This window comes from Ascaphus truei, chromosome 9 (genome assembly GCF_040206685.1).
Source record: "Ascaphus truei isolate aAscTru1 chromosome 9, aAscTru1.hap1, whole genome shotgun sequence".
Lineage (NCBI taxonomy): Eukaryota > Metazoa > Chordata > Amphibia > Anura > Ascaphidae > Ascaphus > Ascaphus truei.
In genome coordinates this window covers 8,833,941-8,859,398 of record NC_134491.1, presented here as the reverse complement: position 1 = coordinate 8,859,398, position 25,458 = coordinate 8,833,941, and the positions used below count along the sequence as shown (strand labels likewise).

Genomic DNA, 25,458 nt, shown 5'->3' with positions numbered 1-25,458 from the left:
CCCGGCGCATCGGACCTGTGCTGGAGGGGATGTGGACAGAAAGGGGACATGGCCAACATATGGTGGACATGCCCCGAAATCCAGAAATTCTGGACTAGTATCCAGAGCTTGCTAGACGAGACCCTGGGCCTGGAGGTCCCGCTGGACCCTCTGACATACGTGCTGGGCAGCCCAATGGAGGACATCTTGGCCCCCGAGGCCAGGCTGATGTCGGCCATACTCACGGCCGCGAGATGTACAGTTGCAGCAGCCTGGAAACAACTGAAAGCACCCTCACGAAGGACAGTAGTAAACAGAATAAACCTAGTCATGAGCATGGAAAGGCTAACAGCAATGCTCAGGCAAAAAATGACACAATTCCACAACACCTGGGAACCATGGATAAGTCTAGGAATCTCAACACCAGACTAGACCCAACTACATAAAATAACCCATCTCCCCTCACTTACCCCCCGGCACTGACAATAAGAGAGGAGCTCCCCAACGCCTCCCCCCCCCTCCTCCGACCCTCCCCGAAACTTGCCCCCCCCCCCAACCCATCTTTTGTCGTTCCCATCTATCCCCCCCCAACCTGAGTCTCCCCCTACCCATCTCTTTTTTGACATAAAACTGAAAAAAGGCTTTATTGAGACTGTCTCCATAGAACACAACCAAGTCAACTTAATCCTATCCGATTGTTAAATACTGTACTGATTGTAACCCCTGAATGTACCAACTTTTATCTGTCTCCAATAAAGGAAAAAAGATTGTTAAAAAAAAATAAATAAAAAGAGAGGCCCATTGGATTTTTACTTTAAACACTTTACAACCCAATGGCCTTAATGTAGAATGGGATTTACGGTGTTTTTTATGAACTAATTAGGATTTAAATATAATCTGTATTCATTAGTACCATGCATCGAATAATCTTTAGGTTTCTAGAACATACCGTATATCTTCATTTTTTTAATTTTTTATTATTACAACATTGCTCATGTACATTGTTCCAATGTCAATGGCTATGCACTGCTTTCTGTATTTTCTTTGTTTTTTCATGCCACTTTCCCCCTCCCCCCCCCCTTTCACCCCTCACCCCCCCCCCCACCACCACCCTCCCACATCCTCCCCTTCTCCGTTCCCTTCCCACTTTCACCACCCTCCCCCACCCCCCGCCTCCCCCGCCTCCCCCGCCCCCACACTTCTTTCATCCTTCTTCTTGATCACATCAAGGTCTTTATGCAGATTTACAGTATTCAGTACAGTCTTAAGTTATATGTTATATGCATTTCAATTATGCCATAGCAATATTCAGACATTAGTAATTACTGCCTTATATAATAGATCTAATGGCCAATATCATTAGTCTTCAGCAAGGTTGCTAGCATCTTTTTATTATTTTATATTACCCACATGCCTATAGATTAGCCTTAGTTTAAGTTATGTTCACTATTAAAATGCAATATGTCAATACTGGCTATACTAAGATATCACTATGCCTTTAAAAGCAGCATTGTGTCTAAACATTTCCTGGGGCATGATGGGGTTAACATTGTTCACTACCCGTTTTTTCGCGGGCTTTTTGTGTTTAAATGTCTGGCCAGCACCACGTCTCCTCACTCCAATACGAAGCCCTATCTCCAAGGGTGAAACGCGTAGAGGAGGAGATCGTGGTGTAGCCCCCAGAGTGTGTCATCAATAAAGTTGTTTTACTTCATCCGGGACCTGTTTGGACTTTTGTCATGCGCAGTAGCGCCTTCTATTCACATCCATGGTATTTTAAAGGTGCAATCCCACGTAGCAAGCCAAAAAAAAACTTTTTTTGTAAAGAATGTAACAGTTTAAATAGCTTCCTTAAACAAATTCAAAAGATGCTGCATTTATTTCTTTAAAAATGTATTAAAGGGGGCGTGGCTAACCACGGAGCAGGGCAGACGTGAGGAACACGAGCCCCGTGCCTCAGTGCAAAAAAAAGTGACATTATACAGCAAAAAAGACCACAAAACAACCCCCCTAAACAGGATATAAGTCGGAGCAGAGCAGGTGACCCAACCAGAAGAATAAGAGCCTTGAAAAGCAGGGGTAGGGGATTATACTCTGAAGGGAGAGCCGGGCCCGCCAAAACAACATGGCGCCGTTCCGCGCTTGAAACCGAGGGAGCGGAGACTGCAGAGACCCGCTGGTAATCGCGGGCTATTATTTGCCCCTCCTGCCGGGCCTCCGGCAATCAGCACCACGGGAGCATTCAGACCTAACTCCCATCTGAGGGCTGAAACGGTCGGTGGGACATGCGGTAGTGCAGGGCTCTGGTTCCGCTGTGTGGCATCTAAATTGGCTGCCATTGCCCTGTGACAGAAAGGGAGCTGCGCACTGGGCTTGCCATCGCCCCTGCCGGCGGGTCCATCTGAACTTGCCTTCCTGCACCCACCTTCCTGCACTCCCCTCCCACCTTCCTGCACCCCACTCCCACCTTCCTGCACCCCCCTCCTACCTTCCTGCACCCCCCTCCTACCTTCCTGCACCCCCTCCTACCTTCCTGCACCCCCCTCCACCCCAGCTGTGAGGAGGGAGACTGAGCTGAGCTGCTGTCTTGCTCCATGCATCCAGCCGGATCCAAAATGGCCGCCATCCTTCTGCATTAACGGTACAGCTTCCCCAGGAAAATAATTAAATAAACACAAAAAATAAAAATAAAAAAACAGCCTGATACCAACCAAGGTGCTGCTGTAGCATAATTGCAACACTCAAAAGTAGCTATACATGCCTTTGCCACCAGATAATGTCCACATAACGCCTGTATATCAAATTGCAGTTTTATTAAAGTGGCTCGCATACAAACCATTGGCACCGCAGTCCATGACAAAATTGAATGACTTTGCCCCATTAAAAATGTTCTGAAGGGGAGGGCGCATGCGCGAAGGCGAAGGGAATGGATGCGTGAGTGGAGAGCTCCTTCCCCTTCGACATATTAACAGCTAATAAAGCGCAAAAAAAACAGTGGAAACACTTTAAAAAGTAGATATCTACAAATCGGAAACTAGGGAGATGCAAACCAAACCAAAATCGGGCAAAGCCACGGCCGTACTCACGACTTATTTCAATAAGTCTGATCCGGTGCGCACACAGAGAGCGGGACCCTCACCGCCGCGTGTAGGATCAGAGTCGGATGAAGATTTAAATATGGAGGAACGATCGGAACCCCGGAACACAGAGGCGATGACCCGAAAAATCATGAGAGAATTCTGTAATGAACTTAAAGCATATATGCACACAGAACTCTCTGACCTCCGCAGGGACATTAACGGAATTGGCGCCAGAACGGACGAGATAAAAACGCGGCTGGGTGCTACCATAAAATCAGTCCGCAAAAACGAGAAAACTACATCCAACCTACAGGCACAAATTAATGAACTTGCCAATAAACAAGAAGACGCGGAGAACCGGGACCGCCGGAATAACATCAGGGTGAGGGGGGGTCCCTGAAGAAATTGCAGACCCTGAGGAGTTCATTACAAAATGGCTGACGAGCCTGTTCCCAGATAGGCCAGAGGCAGATCTTCACCTAGATAGGTGTCATCGGGCCCTCAGGTCAAAACCTCAGCCAAATGACCCCCCAAGGGACATTATTGCACACCTGCATTTGTTCAGAATAAAGGAGGCAGTGTGCCAAATTGCTAGAGCCACGGGCTCTGTGGAGTTTGAGGGGATCAAGCTCCTGATTTTTCAGGACCTTTCGCCAACCACCCTGCTCAAACGTAAGACTCTTACCCCGGTTACCAGGCTCCTGAGAGACACGGGCATTAGGTACCGTTGGGTCTTTCCCTTCGGTCTCCTGGTCCTAAAGAATGGCACAGCACATATCCTGCGTAACCCAGAAGACCAAGACCGGTTCCTGCTGAAGCTGGGCCTAAAAGAAAAAATCACTGACCTGAACGATGCAGAAGCGTCCTCCCCGAGCCGGGCTGGAACAGAGTGACACGCCAGCGCAGCAAATCGCAGGATAAGTCCCTTAATTGATGTCCGTCAAAGACCAATTAAGCCTTAAAAGGGCAACACCACAGGACTGTGCGTTTGTTTGCGAAAGTTAACAATAAAGTTGGGTTCTTCAATCTTCTGGCTCAGAGCGGCGGCCATCTTGGTGTCCTCGTGGGACAACTCTACACAGCACAACATACGGCGGCCATTTTGGTGTTCCTGTCAGCACTACAGCACGGAGCGGAACAGACGTGGATGGCTCCCTCCGCTCCCGGCGCAGAGCCCGATTGGCGGGACCTACCACCACAAGTAACGTGGCCGCCCCTTGCCTCCTTCTCCCATCTGCGCGCCCCGCTACCCCCGCCCTGCAAAGAGCTGTGCCCGACGACGCAGAATGACACCGGCGCAGGGGTGCGCAGCGGGGGCCGGCCCCAGAGAACGAGGGGGGACTCCCGCTGTCCTCTGCAGGGATGTGGACACTGACGAGTTCATAATCTAAGTGATCGCATTGTTATTTCTTAAGTGTGGGGGGGGGGAGGGGTTGGGGGGCGGTTAGGTAATCTACGAGAGGGTTAGGGGGGGAGAGGGTACCTCACCAGATAGATTCACCAATAGATCTAGGAGAGAGGCATAGGATAGTGACATCCTAATGTCCACATATTATTATACTAGTTATATATTGGGCGCAAACAGATCGAGACAACCGGAAGAGAGAGACAGTGATGCATACCCTAGGTCTACCCTCCCTCCTGTTGACACCCACCCTGTTAATGTATGCTTACGTGGTTCACCACCGGGGCCCCCGTAGCCTAAATCTCCCCACATACTAGCTCAGTAGTCAACAAGATGGCGTCACTGCAGCCAAGAAAGTTAATAATAGTTTACCCAACTAATCCAAGGTTTCCCCTATCCCAAACAGAGTGGTTAAAAGTTTACTCATTTCAATGTTAAAAAGTACACAGTTTGCACTGGTTATTTTTCTTAAAAGAGTCGAAAGGGGGGACTCCCCCTTCCCTAGCTACCGCTATGTGGCCGACAAGGTATGCGCTGACTAACTACAGGACATACCACAAAGTCCTTCGGGAGGAGCATGCCCAGAATAGCTTGGGCAGCTGTACAATGAGTGCAGATAATTGTTTACAATTTGCTCTCCCAAAGGCAAGAGATCCACAGAGGTCTATGACCTTAATTGGATCTCCGCAGTTGTTTTTGTTGTTGTTTTTTGTCTCCTTTCCTCCCCCCTTCCTTCCCGCTGGATTGCCGCGATGCCCGCCTGGTGCCCATGCCAAAGACTTCTCCAAACCAAAGACGTTGGATGTGAAGGTACAAGGCACCACACCACACCACAACCCACACATATCACTTATACTAGTTCTCCAAATCACCTCGTCATGGGGTTGATTATCTTGTCCCACAATGTGAAAGGCCTGAACAGCCCGAATAAGAGAAAGGTAGCGTGCGCGGATTATCAAAGAAGGCAGGCTGATATTCTAGTCCAAGAAACACACTTTAGCGCTAAGAGTACACCGAAATACCTTAACAAGCACTTCAGGCAATTCTATACCTCATCCTCTACCAAAAAAAAGCAAGGGGTAGCAATCATCTTTCATAATAAGTGCCCATTCCAAATGGAGAAAACTTTCAAAGACAAAGAGGGCAGATACCTAATCTTGATAGGTTCTATCAATGGCCAAATACTTACATTAGCAATGTTATATGCTCCCAATAGTCAGGACCCACAATTTTTCACAACCTTCTTCAATAAGCTACATACAGTCGCCCAAGGACCACTAGTCGTAGCGGGTGACTTCAACATTGCTCTTAATCCTAAACTTGATAGATCGGGTCCAGCACAGCGTTATCCCAAGGCTATACCAAATGCCCTGCGTAAGGGTTTAAAAAAGAATCACCTATTAGATATATGGCGGGAACAGCACCCTCATGATAGGGACTACACCTTCTTTTCACACCCACACTCAACATATAGCAGAATCGACTACTTCTTTATCTCTAGCAGACTGGTTCCAAAGATCTCCCATACTGGGATCCATGATATTTCATGGTCAGATCACGCATCTATAGAGCTGAGATGCACACAATTAACTCTAGATAGACCGGGAGCAAATTGGAAACTGAACGAATCCCTCCTGAAAGACCCAGGATTCTCTCAATTAATTGCAGAAGAAATAAAGCAATATTTTGAGAACAACACAGGCTCGGTGGACTCTCAGCTTTCCCTATGGGAGGCCCATAAGGCGACCCTGAGAGGGGTCCTCATTGGCTTAGCCTCCAGAAAGAAAAAAATAAGAACGGCCAAGATCTGATTATTACAATCTAAATTAAAGCAGCTTTCAGATGATCATAAACAAACCAACAACCCCAGTATCCTTAAAAAACTGAAAGATGTAAAAATCGAGCTCAATCTGTTATTAACCTCCCAGGCTGACACTTCATTGAATTGGTCAAAGAGGATGTTTTTTGATAAAGCGAACAAGCCAGATACTATGCTTGCGAACAAATTAAGATACAAAACTCCAAGCTATAACATCCAAGCTATTAGGAATAAATCAGGCGTCATTTCAGGTAACCCTAAACTCATTGTAGAAGAATTCAAAATGTACTACGAAAATCTCTATAATGGAGATAAAATAGCGCATAATCCTCAAACAGATAGAGCACGGGGAAATTTTCTCGCCAACTCTAACCTAACGAAACTGACGGCAGAGGAGAGAGAGGTCTTGGGCAGAGATTTTACTTTAGAAGAGTTTTCCCTAGTCATTAGTAACCTGAAGGCGTCAAAGGCACCAGGGCCAGACGGCTTTTCAGGCTTATATTATAAAAAATATAGTGAAATATTAGCCCCCTACCTGCTCAAAGTATTCAACACAGTTCTGGCGGGCAGCCCCTTCCCCGAACATATGCTCCAAGCGTCGATATCAATAATCCATAAACCAGGAAAAGATCCCCTAGATTGTAAGAGTTATAGGCCCATCTCACTCATCAATACAGATATCAAAATATATGCTAAATTAATTGCCAACCGTTTAAGTCAGATCCTACCTAGACTAATACACCCAGATCTGGTCGGCTTTGTTAAAGATAGACAAGCGGCCGATAACATCCGACGAATCATCGATCTGTTAGAAATAGCCAATTCCAACAAAGTAAAAGTTATGGTGTTAAGTCTAGATGCCGAAAAGGCGTTTGATAGGATCGACTGGGCATATTTGAAAGATACGCTTGGAGCATTTGGATTCGATAGTCACTTAATCACAGCCATAATGGCAGGCCCAACAGCTAGAGTTATTCACCAAGGGTTCCCCTCGGATCCCTTCAAGATCAGAAGTGGAACAAGACAGGGTTGCCCCTTATCCCCCCTGCTCTTTGCCATGTGTATGGAGCCCCTCGCGGCCCAAGTTAGGGATAACCCGGATATTTCAGGGATTGAAATCGAAACTCAAATTCACAAAATGGCCCTATATGCGGACGATGTCCTTATGATTTTGTCCAAGCCCCTCACCTCTCTCCCCAATCTCTTCAGCTTGCTGGACCAATTTAACAAAATATCAGGGTTCAAGATCAACCAAACGAAATCAGAGGCCTTAAACATCACGATCCCGAAAGCTGAAGAAAAGCTTATATCACTTAATTTTAACTTCCGGTGGCAAAACAAAGCGATCAAATATCTAGGGGTCTTTATTCCCCGTACTTACCGGGAATTATACAAAGCTAACTACCCCAAGCTCATTCGAACCCTGAGAGAAGATTTAAGGCGCTGGTCAAAATTTAATATATCATGGATAGGCAAAATATACAGTATAAAGATGAATCTACTCCCACGCATTTTGTACCTTTTCCAAACACTCCCAGTCCCCCTGAATATGACAGAAATTAGCAAGTTACAAGCCACCTTATCCAAATTTATATGGGGGGGTAAGAAGGCACGAATTAACAAACAAACATTACTGAAACAACCGACAGAAGGTGGCCTGGCAGTACCTTGCTTGGTATCATACTACAGAGCGGCCCAATTATGTCAAATCTCTCAATGGCAGATAAACCCCGATTCGAAAAGGTGGGTAGCAGTCGAGAGCACGGCCTGCTCCCAATTGGAGCTGAGCCACCTGATGTGGACCCCAAAAATAGCGAGATTAAAAGCTATACAACAGCCGCTATCCTCAATGACCAATTCACTAGCAATCTGGGATGCTGTAAAACTCAAATGTGGCCTTACCACCAAAAATACATTGATGACGCCCCTATGGGGGAATCCACACTTTGCTCCAGGTCTAGATAGTGCAAACTTTATAATATGGAAACACAATCATATCTCAAGACTTAAAGATCTGGACAGAGGAGACAGAATTATAACATTTGACCAAATTAGAACAGATAAAAAGATCCCGCACTCCGAATTTTTTAGGTACCTCCAGATCAGAGCATTTTATAACAAAACTAGCCCACATTCCCCATTGACAATATTTGAAAAGCTCTGTCTCAAAGAGACAACAACTAAGGGACTCACATCGCAGTTGTATAGAGAAGTGGTCGGTTCAGCTGCCAAAGTCACGCAAAAATTAGGATACATGTTAAAATGGGAAGCAGATCTCGGTGAGACTATAGATGAAGATTCATGGACTCAGATAGCAACGGCAGCTGCCAAGAGCTCAATATGTACAACATTGAAGGAGAACGCATATAAAGTCCTGATGAGGTGGTATCTGACCGCACTCAAATTATCGAAATTTTCCAAAGGGATCTCCCCACTGTGCCCTCGACAATGCGGAGAACCGGCAGATCTGTTACATATGCTGTGGTCCTGCCCTCGACTGGCCCCGTTATGGCATACAATCAGAGATTGGCTTGACAGGATTTTGGGCCTCAAAATTCCATTCGACCCAGGGCTCTTCTTATTGGGTAGAGCCCATAGGGGAATCTCAAAAGCAGACCTTAAACTTATTGCTCACTTTGCAACAGCAGCGAGGTGCGAGATCGCAGCTATATGGAAGCAACGTGAAATTCCTTCAATTTCCAAGATTCGAAACAAAATTTGGTTCGTCTGCCAGATGGAGAAGTTAACAAGTTTAGTTAACGACTCTGGCGATAATTTTCTAAAAGTCTGGTCACCATGGTTGGCACAGACAAACATCCCAGTTTGATAAGTAAGATCCACAATATTGCTTTGATAATATTAAAATGCGTTCTCCTATAATGCAGTAACAGACAGGAGTTCCGGAAAGGCTCAATCACATACAAAACCCACAGGATCCAGCGGAGAATAGTTACATCCTAGGCAATTATTGATAGCAGAACGACCCCGAAGACTCGGTATGGTATCGTGGCAGTCCGCCATTCCCCCCCCCCCCCACCCCCCCATCCCCTCCTCCTCCCTACCGTCCCCTTTTCTCTTTAGTTATTTATTATTTTTAATATTCACGGTCAAAATGCTACTGTAATTTAATGTACCACAGTCGTTATACAGATCAGATCTTGAAAATGCATGACACAATTTTGATCCGGCAATGTATTATGGCTGTAACATACTTGTAAAACCAATAAAAATGACAAGTTAAAAAAAAAAAAAAAAAAAAATGTATTACAAATTGCCTTGCTTAGGGACCTCTGAATGGGGAAGTGTTTGTCAATCAAGAGTTTCCTTTAACTTACCCTGTGCTCATCAGAGAGCTGATAAGGAGAGAAAAGAGGGCTCTGGCTGTGCAAACTCTTGTTAAACACACCGTGTCATCAAACCAAAGCGAAATGAAACTCCTCCCAAGTCTCAGCTCACCTCGTCTACAAACTAACTTTAAAAATTATCAGATTTGTATTTAAAAGGCCCAATCTTCCAAATGTGTAACCCCTTAAACATGTTACTGTCAGTAGTACATTTTGGACCTAGGAGGGATTGCCCCTGTAAAAGGGTTGTTCCTCTTAGGACTTATGGAGGTGGCATGTTCAACAGGATAAATAGGCGATACACACGATTTGGCTGCTAATATTACACCTGCTGGATTTCTGTTGCTCCTGCGCATGAGCGGTGCGCCGAGACCGGCAGCCACTACACATGTGCGACGAGCCCGGCCGCCACTGCGAATGTGCACCAAGGCCGGCCACCATTGCGCATATGTGGCGAGACCAGCTGCCACTGTGCATGTGCGCCGAGCCCGGCAGCCACAGCGCATGTGCGCCAAGCCCGGCAGCCACTGCGCAAGTACGGTGAGCCAAGCCACCACTGCGAATGTGCACCAAGGCCGGCCACCATTGCGCATGTGTGGCGAGACCTGCCGCCACTGTGCAAGTGAGCTGAGCCCGGCCACCACTGTGCATGTGCGACGAGCCCGGCCACCACTGTGCATGTGCGACGAGCCCGGCCACCACTGTGCATGTGCGACGAGCCCGGCCACCACTGTGCATGTGTGCCGAGCCCGGCCACCACTGTGCATGTGTGCCGAGCCCGGCAGCCACAGCACATCACTGGCTCCAATCTCCGTGTGCGCTGGAAGTGAGGGAAGCGCTTTGAGGTCTGCGAATGCGCGGGTGTGGTGCGAGCGCAGGCGCGCACACAGTGCAGGCTGGAAGGGTGAGGGAAGAGCTGTGTGATTCGCCAGAGGGCTGCGGATCCTTCTGCGCATGTGCCAAGGCCCGCAGCCGTTTCTGCGTCATGACGTCACTTCCGTCATGCGTTTTTGTAACAACAAAGGAAATTTTCCCCATCAAAACCCTGTAGGAGACGGAAAATAAGTTTGACTTCAAAAATTAAACGGCACGCCAATGGTCTTGTATCTAAAAGTTAACAGTGATACAGAAAAATAAGCGCAAATAACAGCACTTTAAACAAAAATAGCAGTAAACAGTTGGTATACGGTCCTTAAAGAGTGCAGCTCCCGATACAGGACTCAGACCAAATCCAAGCAGCAATCGATGAAGAAAACAGGTGCGCAAATCTCATCAGGACATAGAAGAGAGGAAATGAAGACACCAAATAGTGCAATATTGTCAATTACAACAATGTGATCAATGTTGAAGATTCTATAAAGTTTGCACTCACGTGTTCAACGTGATATAAGGGCGTTGTGGTTGTTAGAAGTTACCAACTTTATTTATCCATAAGAAAGGAAGGGAAATCCACATACAAAGGAGAAAAAGCAGAATAGTATAATACTGCTTTTAATATTAAAAACATAAGTGTTTTTGTGGTAGGCATTCAGACCAGCCTGGGTCATGTGGATAGATAACACTCCTCACAGCAACAGCACCTGCTCCGCGGCTGTCACAGCATACACTGGGCTGACTGGTGCAGTCTTCCACTCTGAATGTCGCCAACAAAGTACCACTCTGTAATCCACGACTCACCCAACGCGCGTTTCTACTTAATAGTCTTCCTCAGGGGCTAATCTACTATGACCCAGGGTGGTCTGAATGCCTACCACAAAGACACTTATGTAAGTGGAATACTTTGTGTTTTTAATATTAAAATCAATATTATACTATTTTGCTTTTTCTCCTTTGTATGTGGATTTCCCTTCCTTTCTTATGGAATATTATCGGTGTTGATCCGGAGCATGTATCTGGATAAATAAAGTTGGTAACTTCTAACAACCACAACGCCCTTATATCACGTTGAACACGTGAGTGCAAACTTTATAGAATCTTCAACATTGATCACATTGTTGTAATTGACAATATTGCACTATTTGGTGTCTTCATTTCCTCTCTTCTATGTCCTGATGGGATTTGCGCACCTGTTTTCTTCATCGATCTAAAAGTTAACGACTTTATTTGACATCAAATCTGATCAACGTGTCGGTCCTTTCATTTAACCTTTTTTCTCTCTTCAGCGTTTCTATTCATTTCCATGTTTGTCATCCAGTAGCCTTATTCGTAGTATCTGTGTGCCAAAATAGGCACGAAAAACAATCAGAGAAATTAGGGGCTCTCTGGACTTTGGGGGGCCATGGATAAGCCCCGGGAGGGGGGGGGGGGGGGGGGGGACTGTCAGTGCTTGGTTCTATGGCAGTTGGCAGCAGAAAGTTCAGTTGGAATTTGAATGGGGAGATGGTCAGTTGATGGCAAAATCCAAGACAGAGCGAGAGAGAGCAGCAGAGAGGAGACTAGGACTATCTATTACTAAAAGATGGATGCTGATGAAGGAAAAGGCTATACAACTATCTATTAAGGATATTCCAAAAGCGGGACAGAGAACCCTGTGCTAAGAGGCAGATTTACCTGGCTGAACAGAGACCTGCACAGGATGGAAACAGCAGTATTGTCACCAACGAACAATGTAGACAATGGGCACTGGGTGAAAATGTACTAAGTGGGCAGCAATATGTTAATAGAGTTAAGTTATATGTTTGTATTTTATTTTATAGAAGTTTACTTACTCAAAGAAAATGAATACATTTTATTTTAATATTGAAAATGTAACTTTGATTAAAGAATAATATTACATTAATATAAGGAGGTTACGGAACCGGCCACCTGATCATAGCCACATTACAAGATCAGATGCACTGTAAGGAACCACCCCACCCCTCTCTAATAGCGCGTCTGAGATCAGATGTATGTATATCTTTATTTATATAGCACCATTAATGTAAATAGCGCTTCACAGCAGTAGTACACGTGACATAATACATCAGATGCATTGTTAGAAACCCCAGCCCTCTCTAATCGCTCGTCTAAGATCAGATATATTGTAAAGAACCCAAACTCTCTCTAATACCCTGAAAGTGCAGGGAACCCTTTAGGGATGACCTGGGAACCCCGGTTGAAAAACACTGCCCTATGGGTTCTAATATTCCCTTTGATTGAAATGCAATGAACAAAAACTTGTCATGCTCTTTATATCAGAAGACCCTCATACTAGTAAGGGTACAGGATAACGAAGGACTAAATTAAATCAATTGCATAGGTATGTTGTATAGGCAGGGCCACAGAAAGATTTCCTGGGGCCTAGGACTAGAGCTACGTTCACCCCCGCTCTCCCCCCCCGGCGGTATTGCGTGCACCCCCCCCAATGTCACACCTCATGAGTCTCCTCTATTTCCCACCCTCTTCCCATGTATTTCTCCCCCTCCGTCTCACTCCCACTTCCTCAATCCCCCCCCTCCCGCCTCGCATGTATTTCTCTCCCCTGCGTCTCATTCTTACTCCCTCTTTTCTCACTCACTCCTCCCTCTCCCCCTCTCTCCTCTCACTCAATCCCCCCCCCACAAAATACATATAACCCCACTCCCCCAATACATATTAAAAAGCCCCCACTCCCCAATACATATTAAAAAAAACCTCCACTCCCCCAATACATTTTAAAAAGCCCCCCCCACTCCCCCAATATATTTTAAAAAGCCCCCCACTCCCCAATATATTTTAAAAAGCCCCTCACTCCCCCAATACATTTTAAAAGCCCCCACACCCCCAATATATTTTAAAAAGCCCCCCACTCCCCCAATACATTTTAAAAGCCCCCCTCCCCAATACATTTTAAAAGCCCCCACTCCCCCAATATATTTTAAAAAGCCCCCCACTCCCCCAATATATTTTAAAAGCCCCCCACTACCCCAATATATTTTAAAAAGCCCCCCACTCCCCCAATATATTTTAAAAGCCCCCCACTACCCCAATATATTTTAAAAGCCCCCCACTCCCCCAATATATTTTAATAGCCCCCCACTCCCCCAATATATTTTAAAAGTCCCCACTCCCCCAATACATTTTTAAAAAAAAGACCTCCCCCCCCTCTGCCCCCCAATGTATATAAACAAGACCCCCAATACATTTAAAAAAAAACAGATTTACCTTGTGGATTGTCTGCGGGGGCCCGTCTGGCCGACACTGCAAGTTGGGACGGACCTCTGGTCAGGCCCGGCTACCGGTCCTCTCGCGGCCGAGCCCCGACTCTCACTCACTGCAGGCCTCTATCCCTCTGTACCACGCCGAGCTGGCGTACACTGGGTCTCCCTCCATGCCGTCGCGAGCCGGGTACTGAGCCAAGCCTATTTCCGGCGTGCTTACGTCACAGAGGCCCATCGGCATGGGACAGTGAGAGAGGCCTGCATCTGAGAGAGAGCCGGGGCCCGGCCAGGAGAGGACCGGCAGCCAGGCCTGGCCAGAGATCTGGCCCAAGTTGTGCTACCGAGCCCCGGACACCTCTACCTTCATTCCCCCCTGTCGGCGGCCCTGTGTGTAGGTTGAAATTAGGTAACTGAGGAGATCATCTTTTTGTAGACCCCAGCTTCAGTATCTACTAACAGGAACCTTATTGTATACGTTCTATTTCTCCTATTAAGAAGTTGAAGGGTAGGTTTGTAAATGAATACATCCTTTTATTAGTATCACACGTTGATCACTGAATGTCCCTGTTTATTCTCAGCTGCAGGAAGCCCTGACGATCAGCGAGAGAGAGCTGCAGGCACTGAGACTGGATGCAGAGCTGCACGAACAGGCATCACAAGCCAGGATAGCTGAGACGACAGCAGGTAACGCACAAGCCTAACGTGGATGGGGCATGTGGTTGCTGGAATGACGTGGCTCAGTTAATACGAGCTGTATTTGCTCAGGGAGGGAAAGGAATAACTTTTCTTTCTGGGCTTTTTGTTGGCGGTTTGGAGCTGCTTGTGTGGCTTTGCGTTTAAGATCCTGGTACCGGTATTAGCGAGGACTCTACCTGCATTCAGGCTGATTTGGGCATTAAACGGCTTGTTATCACCATGTCAATCCAATCACAAAGAGCTTGTTTGTTTAGTTGCAAGGTCCTGAACAAACAGAGCAGGAGAGAAGAAAGGGGGGGAGGCCGGGGAGAAATAACCAGTCCAGATTCTGTCCTTTAAATGCCTCACATCGTCCCTGGCTGCCTCAGAAATAAATGCTGTAATATTTGTTTGTGTGTGTGTGTGTGTATATATATATATATATATATATATATATATATATATAAACCACACATGCACGCACGTACATATATAATTTTTTTTATATATACACACACACATTACAGTATATACATTTTTTTATTAGCCCGTGTGCAATTCATAGGCTTAGAATTAAGAGGTGTTTGAATATTTTGTGCCCTGAATCCAAAATTGTATGTACTTGTGATTTTAATTATAAGACTAACGGCAGGTATGTGCATATACATGTGTACATATTTATCTTTGCAAAATCACTCTAAGATCCCATTGGTAAGAAATAATTAATATAATATTATAAAAAAAAAAATCTAAATCCAGTGATTTTCGGTAAACTGCATTTGATTAACTACGGCTACTATTTGACTTGTGACAATACGTAGTATAAAGTTGATCCTAATCGCATAATTATTTTTGCTGCATGCAACAAGTATAGCCATGACTATAATCTTGTAAGGCTCCCATATCAGAGAAACTGGTTAAATTCCCATTAATACAAATCACAATACACACATACACTAGGTCGGCACACTTCCCCCCTCCCCGCTGTCTTCCTGGTTTCCATCAGTAGCAGGAAGGTAGAACTGTGCCCGTGTACAGTTAGAGTATCAGTTATTCTGGCAACAAGCTAAATAGTAAGGACACAGGGACCTTTTTACTAAGTGGTGCTAAGCCAAATTACACTTTATAGCTGTTCATTATCCCTTTTAAATAAGATTGTATGCCCCTTAAGAACTGAATGATAATGCTTTCACAGTACATCACCACATATTTGATATCTCGGTAGTACTGAAGTATACTGTCACACAATACATTACATATATACAGTATGTTACATAGGGTTATTAGAGTTCCCTCCGTGAAGTCTTCGGCGGCTCTTTAAATCACCTTCCTGCCAACTGCACCAGCTCATCGGCACATCCTCCAAGCATCCGATAGCCACTATCCTAAACCCCCTCCCCCATTCTCCCCCCCCCCCCCCTCCCCCTGCCACTTGTGTAGAAGGTAGAAAACCTATGGGGCCTATCATTTCAGGAAAATATATACATTATTGGAGGTATTTTTTGTGGATTATGGGTGTTTTGTCTTGGCAAGGATGGCAAAATCTGAGGTTAGTGTAAATTTATACAAACCAATATCAGCACATCTGGTTTCAACAAACATTCCCGGCTATAATTTTTTCGGGGTGAGGAACACGTTACCCATGTAAAATTCCTGGTGATGTGTAACTTCAGAAAATACAATATATACTTTCATTGGAGTATTTTTATGCTAGAAGGTAGTTTTGACTTGCCAACGATAATGTGCACCTTCTGCGTTTAGCCCTGAGAAATCCAGGCCTTGCGCCGTATTGGGGCCTCTGTTTGCCAAACATGAAAACCTCCACATTTCTGGTATCCGTGTACTCGGGGGACACAGGGCAATTAAAATGTTGTATTCCTTTGCACAATTACACTGAGCTTGCGTTAGGAATTTGTATGCAATGTTCAATGTTACTTTAAATTCATGAAAACAATATCAAGACTATGGTTTTCAGTAGCCAGATATTTTTTGGTTTTGTGGAAACTATGTCTAAACTCCATGAGACGTGTGTTTTCAGAAAGTATATACTTTAATGGGGATATTTTTGTGCTAGGGAGTCGTTTTACTTTGCTCGTGCACTTTCTGCATCCAGCTCTGATAAATTCAGCCTTACGCAGTTTTTACTGATTTGGGGCCTAATTATACCTGGTATCAATGTACTCCGGAGAACCAGGGCAATGCCATTTAGTATTAATTTCCATAACTACACCAAACTGGTATAAGAATTTCTTGAAAGGAAGTCTTGATATTTTTGTGACAGATTCCCAGCCAGACATTTTTGTGGGAAGAGACATGGAAACCATGTGTGAATTTCTTCGGGCATGTACTTTCAGAAAATATATACTTTTGTGGGGGCATTTTTATCCTAGGATGTAATAATTTTGTTTAATTTGTCAATGATAGACAGCACCTTTTACATCCAGCCCTGAAAAAAGTCAGGTGTGAACGGTCTTACTAATTTAAAGCATGTGTTGGCCAAAAAAGTATATACTGTATTTGTATCTGTACTCAGAGAACACAGGGCAATATAAAATTTAGTATTCATTTTAATGTCAGGATATAATTTGTTAGAGATATCTGGGAGTTTAAAAAAAATAAGTAGATTTTTTTTCATGTTGGTGACGTCAAATGACGTCACATACAGTAATATGCAATCCACCTGAGAAGCGTACAAATGGAAAGCTCAACTTGTAATTAAAAAGAATATGGCAGTGAAAAGGTTAATAAACATGCCATATCATACAACACACATTTTCACAAGCCTATGTGGCATTTAATGTCGTCTGGACATTGTGTTACACCAGATCACAGCTTTGATCTGTAATTTCTGCACATTATATCATAACATTCTTTAGGACTCAGTGCCAATGCTTGCACAATATATAACAAGATATCACAGATTTTCATATGATTCAATGGTTGTCCTTGCCTACTATATGATATCATATGTCATTGCCAGCCTAGGCAGTGACATGGGCGATATCTGTTCTTCTAGGTAGAATAATAAACCACATTTGTGACTATTGTAAAGAGTGGATGGTTTATTTGTGGCACCAAGTGGAATAATGTTATAAGGATTAATGAAAAATGATATTCTAATCAGGACTCTGGAACCAAAGTTGACTGGAAAAACAAAATAAGACAAAAGGAAAAGATACGCCCTTTCCTCTGTTACTCGACTGCTAAAACTTTGACTCAGGCCCTCATTCTCTCCCGTCTCGATTACTGTAACCTCCTGCTGTCCGGCCTTCCTGCCTCTCACCTGTCTCCCCTCCAATCTATCCTAAACGCTGCTGCCAGAATCACTCTACTGTTTCCTAAATCTGTCTCGGCGTCTCCCCTGCTGAAATCCCTCTCCTGGCTTCCTATCAAATCCCACATTTCGCACTCAATTCTCCTCCTCGCTTTTAAAGCTTTACACTCTTCTGCTCCTCCTTACATCTCAGCCCTAATTTCTCGCTATGCACCATTCCGACTCTTGCGTTCTGCTCAAGGATGTCTTCTTTCTACCCCCTTTGTATCTAAAGCCCTCTGCCGCCTTAAACCTTTCTCACTGACTGTCCCACACGTCTGGAATGCCCTTCCCCTCAATACCCGACTAGCACCTTCTCTATCCACCTTGAAGACACACTTGCTTAAAGAAGCATTTAAGTAGCACCGTGGCTAATACTATACACAATACATAAAGCTTGGCCCCCTGCAGATGCACTTGCCTGAATGCCCTCCTACTGTATTTGTACATTCTCCACACCAATTAGATTGTAAGTTCTTCGGAGAAGAGAATCCTCATCTACAATGTTACTTTTATGTCTGAAGCACTTATTCCCATGATCTGTGTGTAGCCTATCAGGGATAGGGCTCGTCCCTGCTTCCTGAGGAAGAGGTAGAGCCAAACGTTATTCAGTCGTGCTCTGGAGAGAGAGGAGAGGGCATGGGCTGTCAGACTCCCATTGCGAGGATGAGCTGGCCCACCCCAGGCGTTGGCCGGGGGAACATCAGACTCATTACCCCCTACTACCGGGGTATGCACCATCTAGAGGGATCGGAAGGCCTCTGGATATGCATCCACTGTATGTAAGAAATGCAGTTGATGCGATAGAATAAAGACCCCTGTTCATCTTTCACCTACCTGAGTGTCAGTTTCTTGGTAGAGTGGAATAAGTATGCAGTGTTGGGAACTGACCTCTGGACACCCACGAGCCCATTACTGCTGGAGGCGTACAGCACCAGAGATGAGAACTAAAGAAGAAGATCAAAAACCTGTTCTGGTCTCAAAGTAATGGAGATTGCTCCCAGTCTCCTCAACCAACATGTAAAGCACCACACACCCATGTAGTAGTATGTAAATCTCCCAGAGGGGGGGAAGGGGGGTAAGAAACAGTGCTACATGTTATTTGTATTATTTGTTATTCATATGATTGTCACGTGCATTACTACTGTGAAGCGCTATGTATATTAATGGCGCTATATAAATAAAGACATACATACATGAAAAAAGGAAAGTCCTCCAGCACGTGTACTCAGTCCATCAACCCAACCAGGTGTATATGGGGAGAAAATAGAAGAGGTATTGGTAGACTGGCAATAAGGTACTAGTAACCACTCTTAAGTAGGTGACACAGGCTCAGATGTACTCCGTACACACCACCCTATTTACTAAAGTTGTTAGCAGATGCTCACATCGATCTTCATAGAACATTTTACAGGCACTTACATATGTTGATCTCACTGGGGTTGGTGTGTACACTTTAGCAGCAACCAGTGGAAGTGATATGATGATCACACTGGAGATGGGGTGTACACTTCCGCAGCAACCAGTAGAAACGCTTAAAAAAGGTTGAAAGAAAAAAAGAACATGGCATTATACATTTTAATAACAATAAATGAAATAAGGTGGATGTACTCACAAACGGCTTATTCACAAAAGCATTGGTGTATAGCTTTCCAGCTTGATGTTACTCCTCTCAGTATCCCCACGTTTGTCCCTTCGTTGTCTTGGGTCTCCTTGGGGTGTCTTTCACAGTAGCTCCCACGTCCCTCTATGTCCACTGCTTCCCGGTGGCGCAGCCTGGTTAAGCCCTTTCTGCCGTTCCTACTTGGGGATGGTTCATGCAGGAAGATAGAGGTTTGTAGGGTGCTTGCTGATTGGACGAACTGCCGGTTTGGAGGAGTACGGTGGCTGGCTGTGGTCAAAATTCATCAAACGCGTTTCGCATACCGCTTCAGTGATGATACATACAGCTGAAAAATGGAGCCAAGAACTGTATTGTCACATCTTCCAGGAACAACAGCATAGATGATGTGGCGACATCCTTCAGATTCCACAATGAACATCTGTTCTAGATGCAGTAATAAGGCAGTGTCTGCAGTACGAGGACATCATGATAATGTATTTTTATGTGATTCCATTGAATGCTATTCTCAGCACAACACTGGGATCACTTCCTGATCTGGTGACAGCAACTGCACTGCTCTCCTTTCTTGTGTAGTGCTCAGGACAACACAAGCACAATTGAAGACAAATTGTCTTTCACATGATCATATTGAGCGTCTGTTTCTTCTGAGTTTTGCAACTTGCAAGACCATAAAAGACCTGGATTGGTCCCTAGTAGAGACAGTAATGTCAAGTACAGAAGGCATATGCAAATGCAACGGAATAAACACAATGAACTCTAAATGGGTAAAAACATCCAGAATTTGAATGCAGACTTCAGTTTGACAGTATGTTTAGAAAATTAGCAATGTGCACCAAACAGTCCTCATCACGTCTTTGATAGTGTGCTGTATAAAAGCGTGAAAAAAAACACCTACATAAATAGTGAAGTATTATAAGAAATATGTGTAAATTCAGAAAAGTCAGCTACTTTTGGATGAGGAAGAAGATGAATGATCGTTGCAAGCATACTCCTTGAGAAAGGGCAGTTCATGCCCGAAATGCGTGGGAGGAGGCTCTTCTATTTTTGTTTGTCCTGAGTGTTTCTATTTTAATGTAACTTCAATAAAGCACTGCTTTTAATTTTTACCTGGTGAGTCCCAGTAATTTGGAGCGGCTGCTGCTGCAACGATCATTCATCTTCTTCCTGATACTTCAGATCGTGCCCGGGGAGTGATGTCACTCACGTTCGACACAGTGAGGAGAGAGAGAGCGAGAGCAACGGAGGACGGCTTCATCGTGATTACTTGCAACTCCAGTCTGATCCTTATTATTCTGCACTTTATACTACGGACATTTACTATTGTCTCAGCTTAGTAGCAGTAAACTCTCCAACACCCTCTCCCTACTTACGCTCCTCTATCTCCATCATGCTCATCACTGGCATATGCCACAAGGTATAGTGCCTTAGTGCCTTTGAGCTTTTCAGACGGCTTTTCTATCTACTTTTGGATGAGACCTGCTGCTCTCCAATTACGGCCTCCCTGTTTGTCAGTGAAAATCTGATTCGTTGTCAGACGTGCAAAGTTCATTAAAGGAAACCTTAAGATATAAAGAAATGGCAATTGTGGTTCCAGAGAACACTGGGTCTGCTTCCATGGATAGCAGGGACCTGCAGCTTACATAGATGTCTGGTAAATAATCGTAGACCTTTAGAAAATCACAAAAGAGAAAACAACAGAGAAAACAACATAATGTAATCTGTTTACTAAGGTGACATGCAATAGCTGTATTGCACTTACAAAATGCCAGAATCAAATAAGCCTTGGGTGTTGTTAAATAGGGACTCCTGCACCCTTCTTTAACGATCTGTGCAGTCTTTCTTCCTGCCTACTGACAACATCTTGAATGGCAGAGGGACACTCGTACACAGCGTCTCCACAGATCCAGCGTCTCAGCTGAGCAGTAAAAGGATAAAATGACACCAAAAGGTTCTACGGAGTGCTGTAGGTTCCAAATTGAAACTTCATTTTGCCAGTACTTCCTCAGGGGTATGAATGTAAGTCTTTAGGTTCCCCTTTTTATAGCCAAGGAAAGGACCTGGTTGCAATGTAAGCTCCATGCTTGCTCTGCACCGGAATTGCTCATCAGGACTGTGAAATAAGTGGCTAATTAATAAGCAGAGTACCTGTTCCTTAAATCAAGTTCCTCTATTGTTTGGTTCATAAATGGCTTGAATATAAAGTGCCCAAATATCTCATTTGTGTAAACCCATATGTGACTCTGTGTCCAACTACATATCAAAAATATGCAGGAAGGTTCCTTGTGCTCATTTCCTTAAGTCTACCGCCCACCAATTTCACTTCATAACCCTTGTCCTAGTATTTTTATTTTACTTCTCTTTCCCTCCTGCAACTTTGTAGATGTCTTTTATGATGAGCCTCACGCAGGGGTGCCAAGAGGTTCACGGGGCCTGAGCATCAGCCATCATGGCCGATTTGTTAAATGGGAGGAAGTCATTTTAAGCGTTGAGGAAGTACTGGGGGTTTATTTGTTGAGAGGGGGGTGGATCTATTTGTTAAGCGGGAGAGGGGACCAGCCGATGGGAGGCATTATCCAACCCCTGAAGTTCGGGGACAAGTCGGGTCTTGATGGACGCGGTTGGCGTGTCCCCTTCTTCCACCCGCTTTGGGACAAACCTAGCCCCTCTGTATGCAGCCCTGGCCTCACTACTACTTTAACTCCTTTTATTGCACATAGTACCACACTTGCGTGTCTCTTGGGGGGTAAATTGTGTAGAGCAAATCGAGTGTATATTTTTATAATACAATAGGTAAAAAATGTCATTTTGTATTCTAAATTATTATCTTGTATTTGTTTGTAGCGGGTACATTCTGCCAGGTCTGACACCTTGCAACATATCTACTTGACATAGTTAATATTATTCTTAGCTTGGTTTATGTTGTTTCTGCGTTACTCACCCTTCTAGTTCAAAATAAAAAATCCCCAGTGTTAATCCAACGATTAGTCAGGCTTGTTGCATGCATTCGGGAGAACGTGTGACAGCCACAGAACGGTTGTGAAATAACCCAGCAATGTTGTAATAGCCCGGTGCCAATTTCCTTATTGGAGATTCTGCTGTAAAAACAGATTTCAGAGAAAGAGTTGTAATTACAGAGAGAAAACAGATGCCCTCAGGAGGAGAAGTAGTAAAATTCACTCAATTGGAGACATCTACTGTAGAGCTCACAGGGTTCTCGTTGTCTCGTGGTACAAGGTCCTGCATCTTCGTCCCTGCCTGCTCTCATTCAGGGGCAGTTCTTGCAGTGGTGCAGCATGCCTGGCACGTTTATTTCCTCACCATAATGTAAGGTGTCGTTTTCACCTCTCTAGTTGTTTCCCTGCTCACTGATTTTTAAACTGTGTTTTATCCCTGAAAGATTAGTCCCAAACAGAAATGAGTACGACTGATTAGTCCTTCCCACTTTGCGATATTGTGATATCGTGATGTCACTGGACGTCAGAGTTGTTTTTTTTTTTTTAGAAGCCTTCAGGATAATGCAGTTTCTTAGAAAAGTCTATTGAGGTTTTACTCATAGAAAACAACAAACAGCAAAATAGAATAAACTGTCATCTGAACACTACTGCAGGCTTTGGGCCTTTTAATATATAAAATAAACAAGAAATAGGTTGGTTAATCTGCCTTAAAGCTGCAGTTCAAGCCATATCCTGTGTGTGTGTGTGTGTGTGTGTGTGTGTGTGTGTGTGTGTGTGTGTGTGTGTGTGTGTGTGTGTGTGTGTGTGTGTGTGTGTGTGTGTGTGTGTATATATATATATATATATATATATATATATATATATATATATATATATATATATATACAGTGGTCGACAAATCACCAAAAAATCTACTCGCCGAACAAAAAAATCTACTCGCCACCTAGTACCAAACGTGTGCTGCTTGGGCCAATAGGAGCTCGCCACGATGTTAAATCCACTCGCCCGGGACGTGCAAATGTATAGGTGTCACGGGACTATAGGAGTGCTCACCACAAACCGGACTGGACCGCGAGGCCGAGGTGGGGATACAGGAAAACCACCGCCCTACAGCCGCGTGAGCAGGTTCGGTAAGCAGAGTAGTGTGGATAGCCTGGTTCGGGGCAGGAGAGTGTAGAATCGTAGAGGTACTTGCCAGATTCGGGGTCGGAGAGATCAAGAGTAGTCGGAGTCCAGAGCCAAGTCAAGGAGAGGAGAAGGTAGAAGTCCATAGGGCGAGCCGGGGTTCGAGGGTGCCAGAGGTTGGGAGTCCAGATTCAAGCAAGGGTCTGTAACGGAAGACAAGAGCAGACTGCGAAGTAGCTTGTAACAAGCACAACCAGAGACTGACTATGCTCAGCAATCAGCTCAGGGCTGGTAGCACTATATACTGATAGGAGCCAATGAGAACCCCCAGCGGTGATGTCAGATGAAAGTAGAGCGCTGATAGCTGAGGCAGGATGCAGGGCAGGTGTGGGAGGAACAAGTACATTGGCGGCAGTGGAGATGGACATAGTGGCGCGTGCGCGCGACGCGTGCGATGGAAGGGGCGGAGTGAGTCTGCCGGGAAGGAAAGCAGGAGCTGTAGACGTGCGCGGGGGTCTGCCCCGGCGGCGCGCATGTGTAGCAGGATATGCAGGGAGAGAGGAGAGGCCACGGGACCGGACACCGTGCGCCCCGGCAGCAGAGGTAAGAGCCGAAGCGGGCGCGTGGGTGGCGGCATTACAGTACCCCCCCCCCTTCAAGGTCGGACTCCGGACGATTCATACCAGGTTTAAGCGGAAATTTGAGATGAAATGCCCGGACCAGCCTGGAGCGTGTACCTGGACTTGCGGAATCCATGCCCTCTCTTCGGGTCCAAAACCCCTCCAATGCACCAAATACTGGAGCCCTCCTCTTGAGATACGAGAATCCAGGATGGACTGTACCTCAAACTCTTCTTGTCCATTGACCAGTCTGGGGCGAGGTGCGCTGTGTCGGATCTGAGAATTGGGTATAAATGGTTTTAATAGAGAACAATGAAAGGTAGAGGGAATCGTCATAGTTGCAGGTAGTTTCAGTCTGTAGGTAACCGGATTGATCCTCCCCAATATAGAGAATGGGCCGATAAATCGGGGTGCCAGCTTCGGGGATGTGACTTTTAACCGTATGTTAATTGTGGATAGCCATACCTTCTGACCCAGGGCATAATTGGGTGGTTTCAGACGATGGCGATCAGCCTGTCTCTTCTGCATAGCTGTGGCCCGTCTGAGATTATCCTGAATCCTAGACCAGGAAGCTTAAAGATCCCGAATCCTCTCTTCTGCGGCCGGAACTCCTGTACTAGGTCCAGACTGAGGAAGGGCGGAGGGATGAAAGCCAAAATTAGAAAAGAATGGAGACTGTAGTGTGGACTCATTCCTGCGGTTATTATGAGCGAATTCTGCCCAGGGGAGTAGGTCGAGCCAATTGTCCTGAGAGTCAGATATGAAACAACGAAGGAACTGCTCCAGGGACTGATTGGTTCGTTCAGTTTGACCATTGGTCTGTGGGTGGTATCCAGAGGAGAAGTGAAGCGCAACGTTAAGTTTCTTACAGAAGGCACTCCAGAATCTCGAAACAAATTGCGACCCACGATCAGAGACTATGGTTTGGGGTGACCCATGGAGCCTGAAGACTTCCCTCACAAATACCTCGACAAGTTTAGCAGCGCTGGGTAGGCCTTTGAGTGGGATATAGTGCGTTTGTTTAGAAAAGCGGTCGACCACTACGAGTATAGTGTCCATACCCTTAGATTTGGGGAGGTCGACAATAAAGTCCATCGAGAGATGTTCCCATGGTCGATCGGGAATGGGAAGGGGTTGCAGGAGTCCTGGAGGTTTATTCCGTGGTATCTTGTTTTGTGCGCAGGTGGAACATGCTGAGACGAAATGTTGAATGTCCTTGCGCATGCCTGGCCACCAAAAGGTTCGTTGCAAGAGGTCGATAGTCCTTTTGATCCCTGGGTGACCTGCCGTTTTGGCGGCATGCCCCCATTGCATTACCTTCTGGCGGAAGGTAGGGGGTGTGAAGAGTCGTCCAACTGGCACCCTGAGACCCTGAGGAATCTGATCTTGAACCTTGGTGATC

At 45.2% G+C, this 25,458-nt stretch overlaps 1 protein-coding gene across 10 annotated transcripts in view; it reads left to right on the top strand.

Moving 5' to 3' along the window:
• MIPOL1 (mirror-image polydactyly 1) overlaps positions 1-25,458 on the top strand; it is a 434,635-nt gene that overhangs the window by 164,438 nt on the left and 244,739 nt on the right. For all 10 annotated transcript variants that reach the window (XM_075613311.1, XM_075613313.1, XM_075613312.1 and 7 more), the window contains one exon: positions 14,324-14,429. In XM_075613311.1, the coding sequence (XP_075469426.1) occupies positions 14,324-14,429 (106 nt within the window). The remainder of the gene's footprint in view (positions 1-14,323; positions 14,430-25,458) is intronic.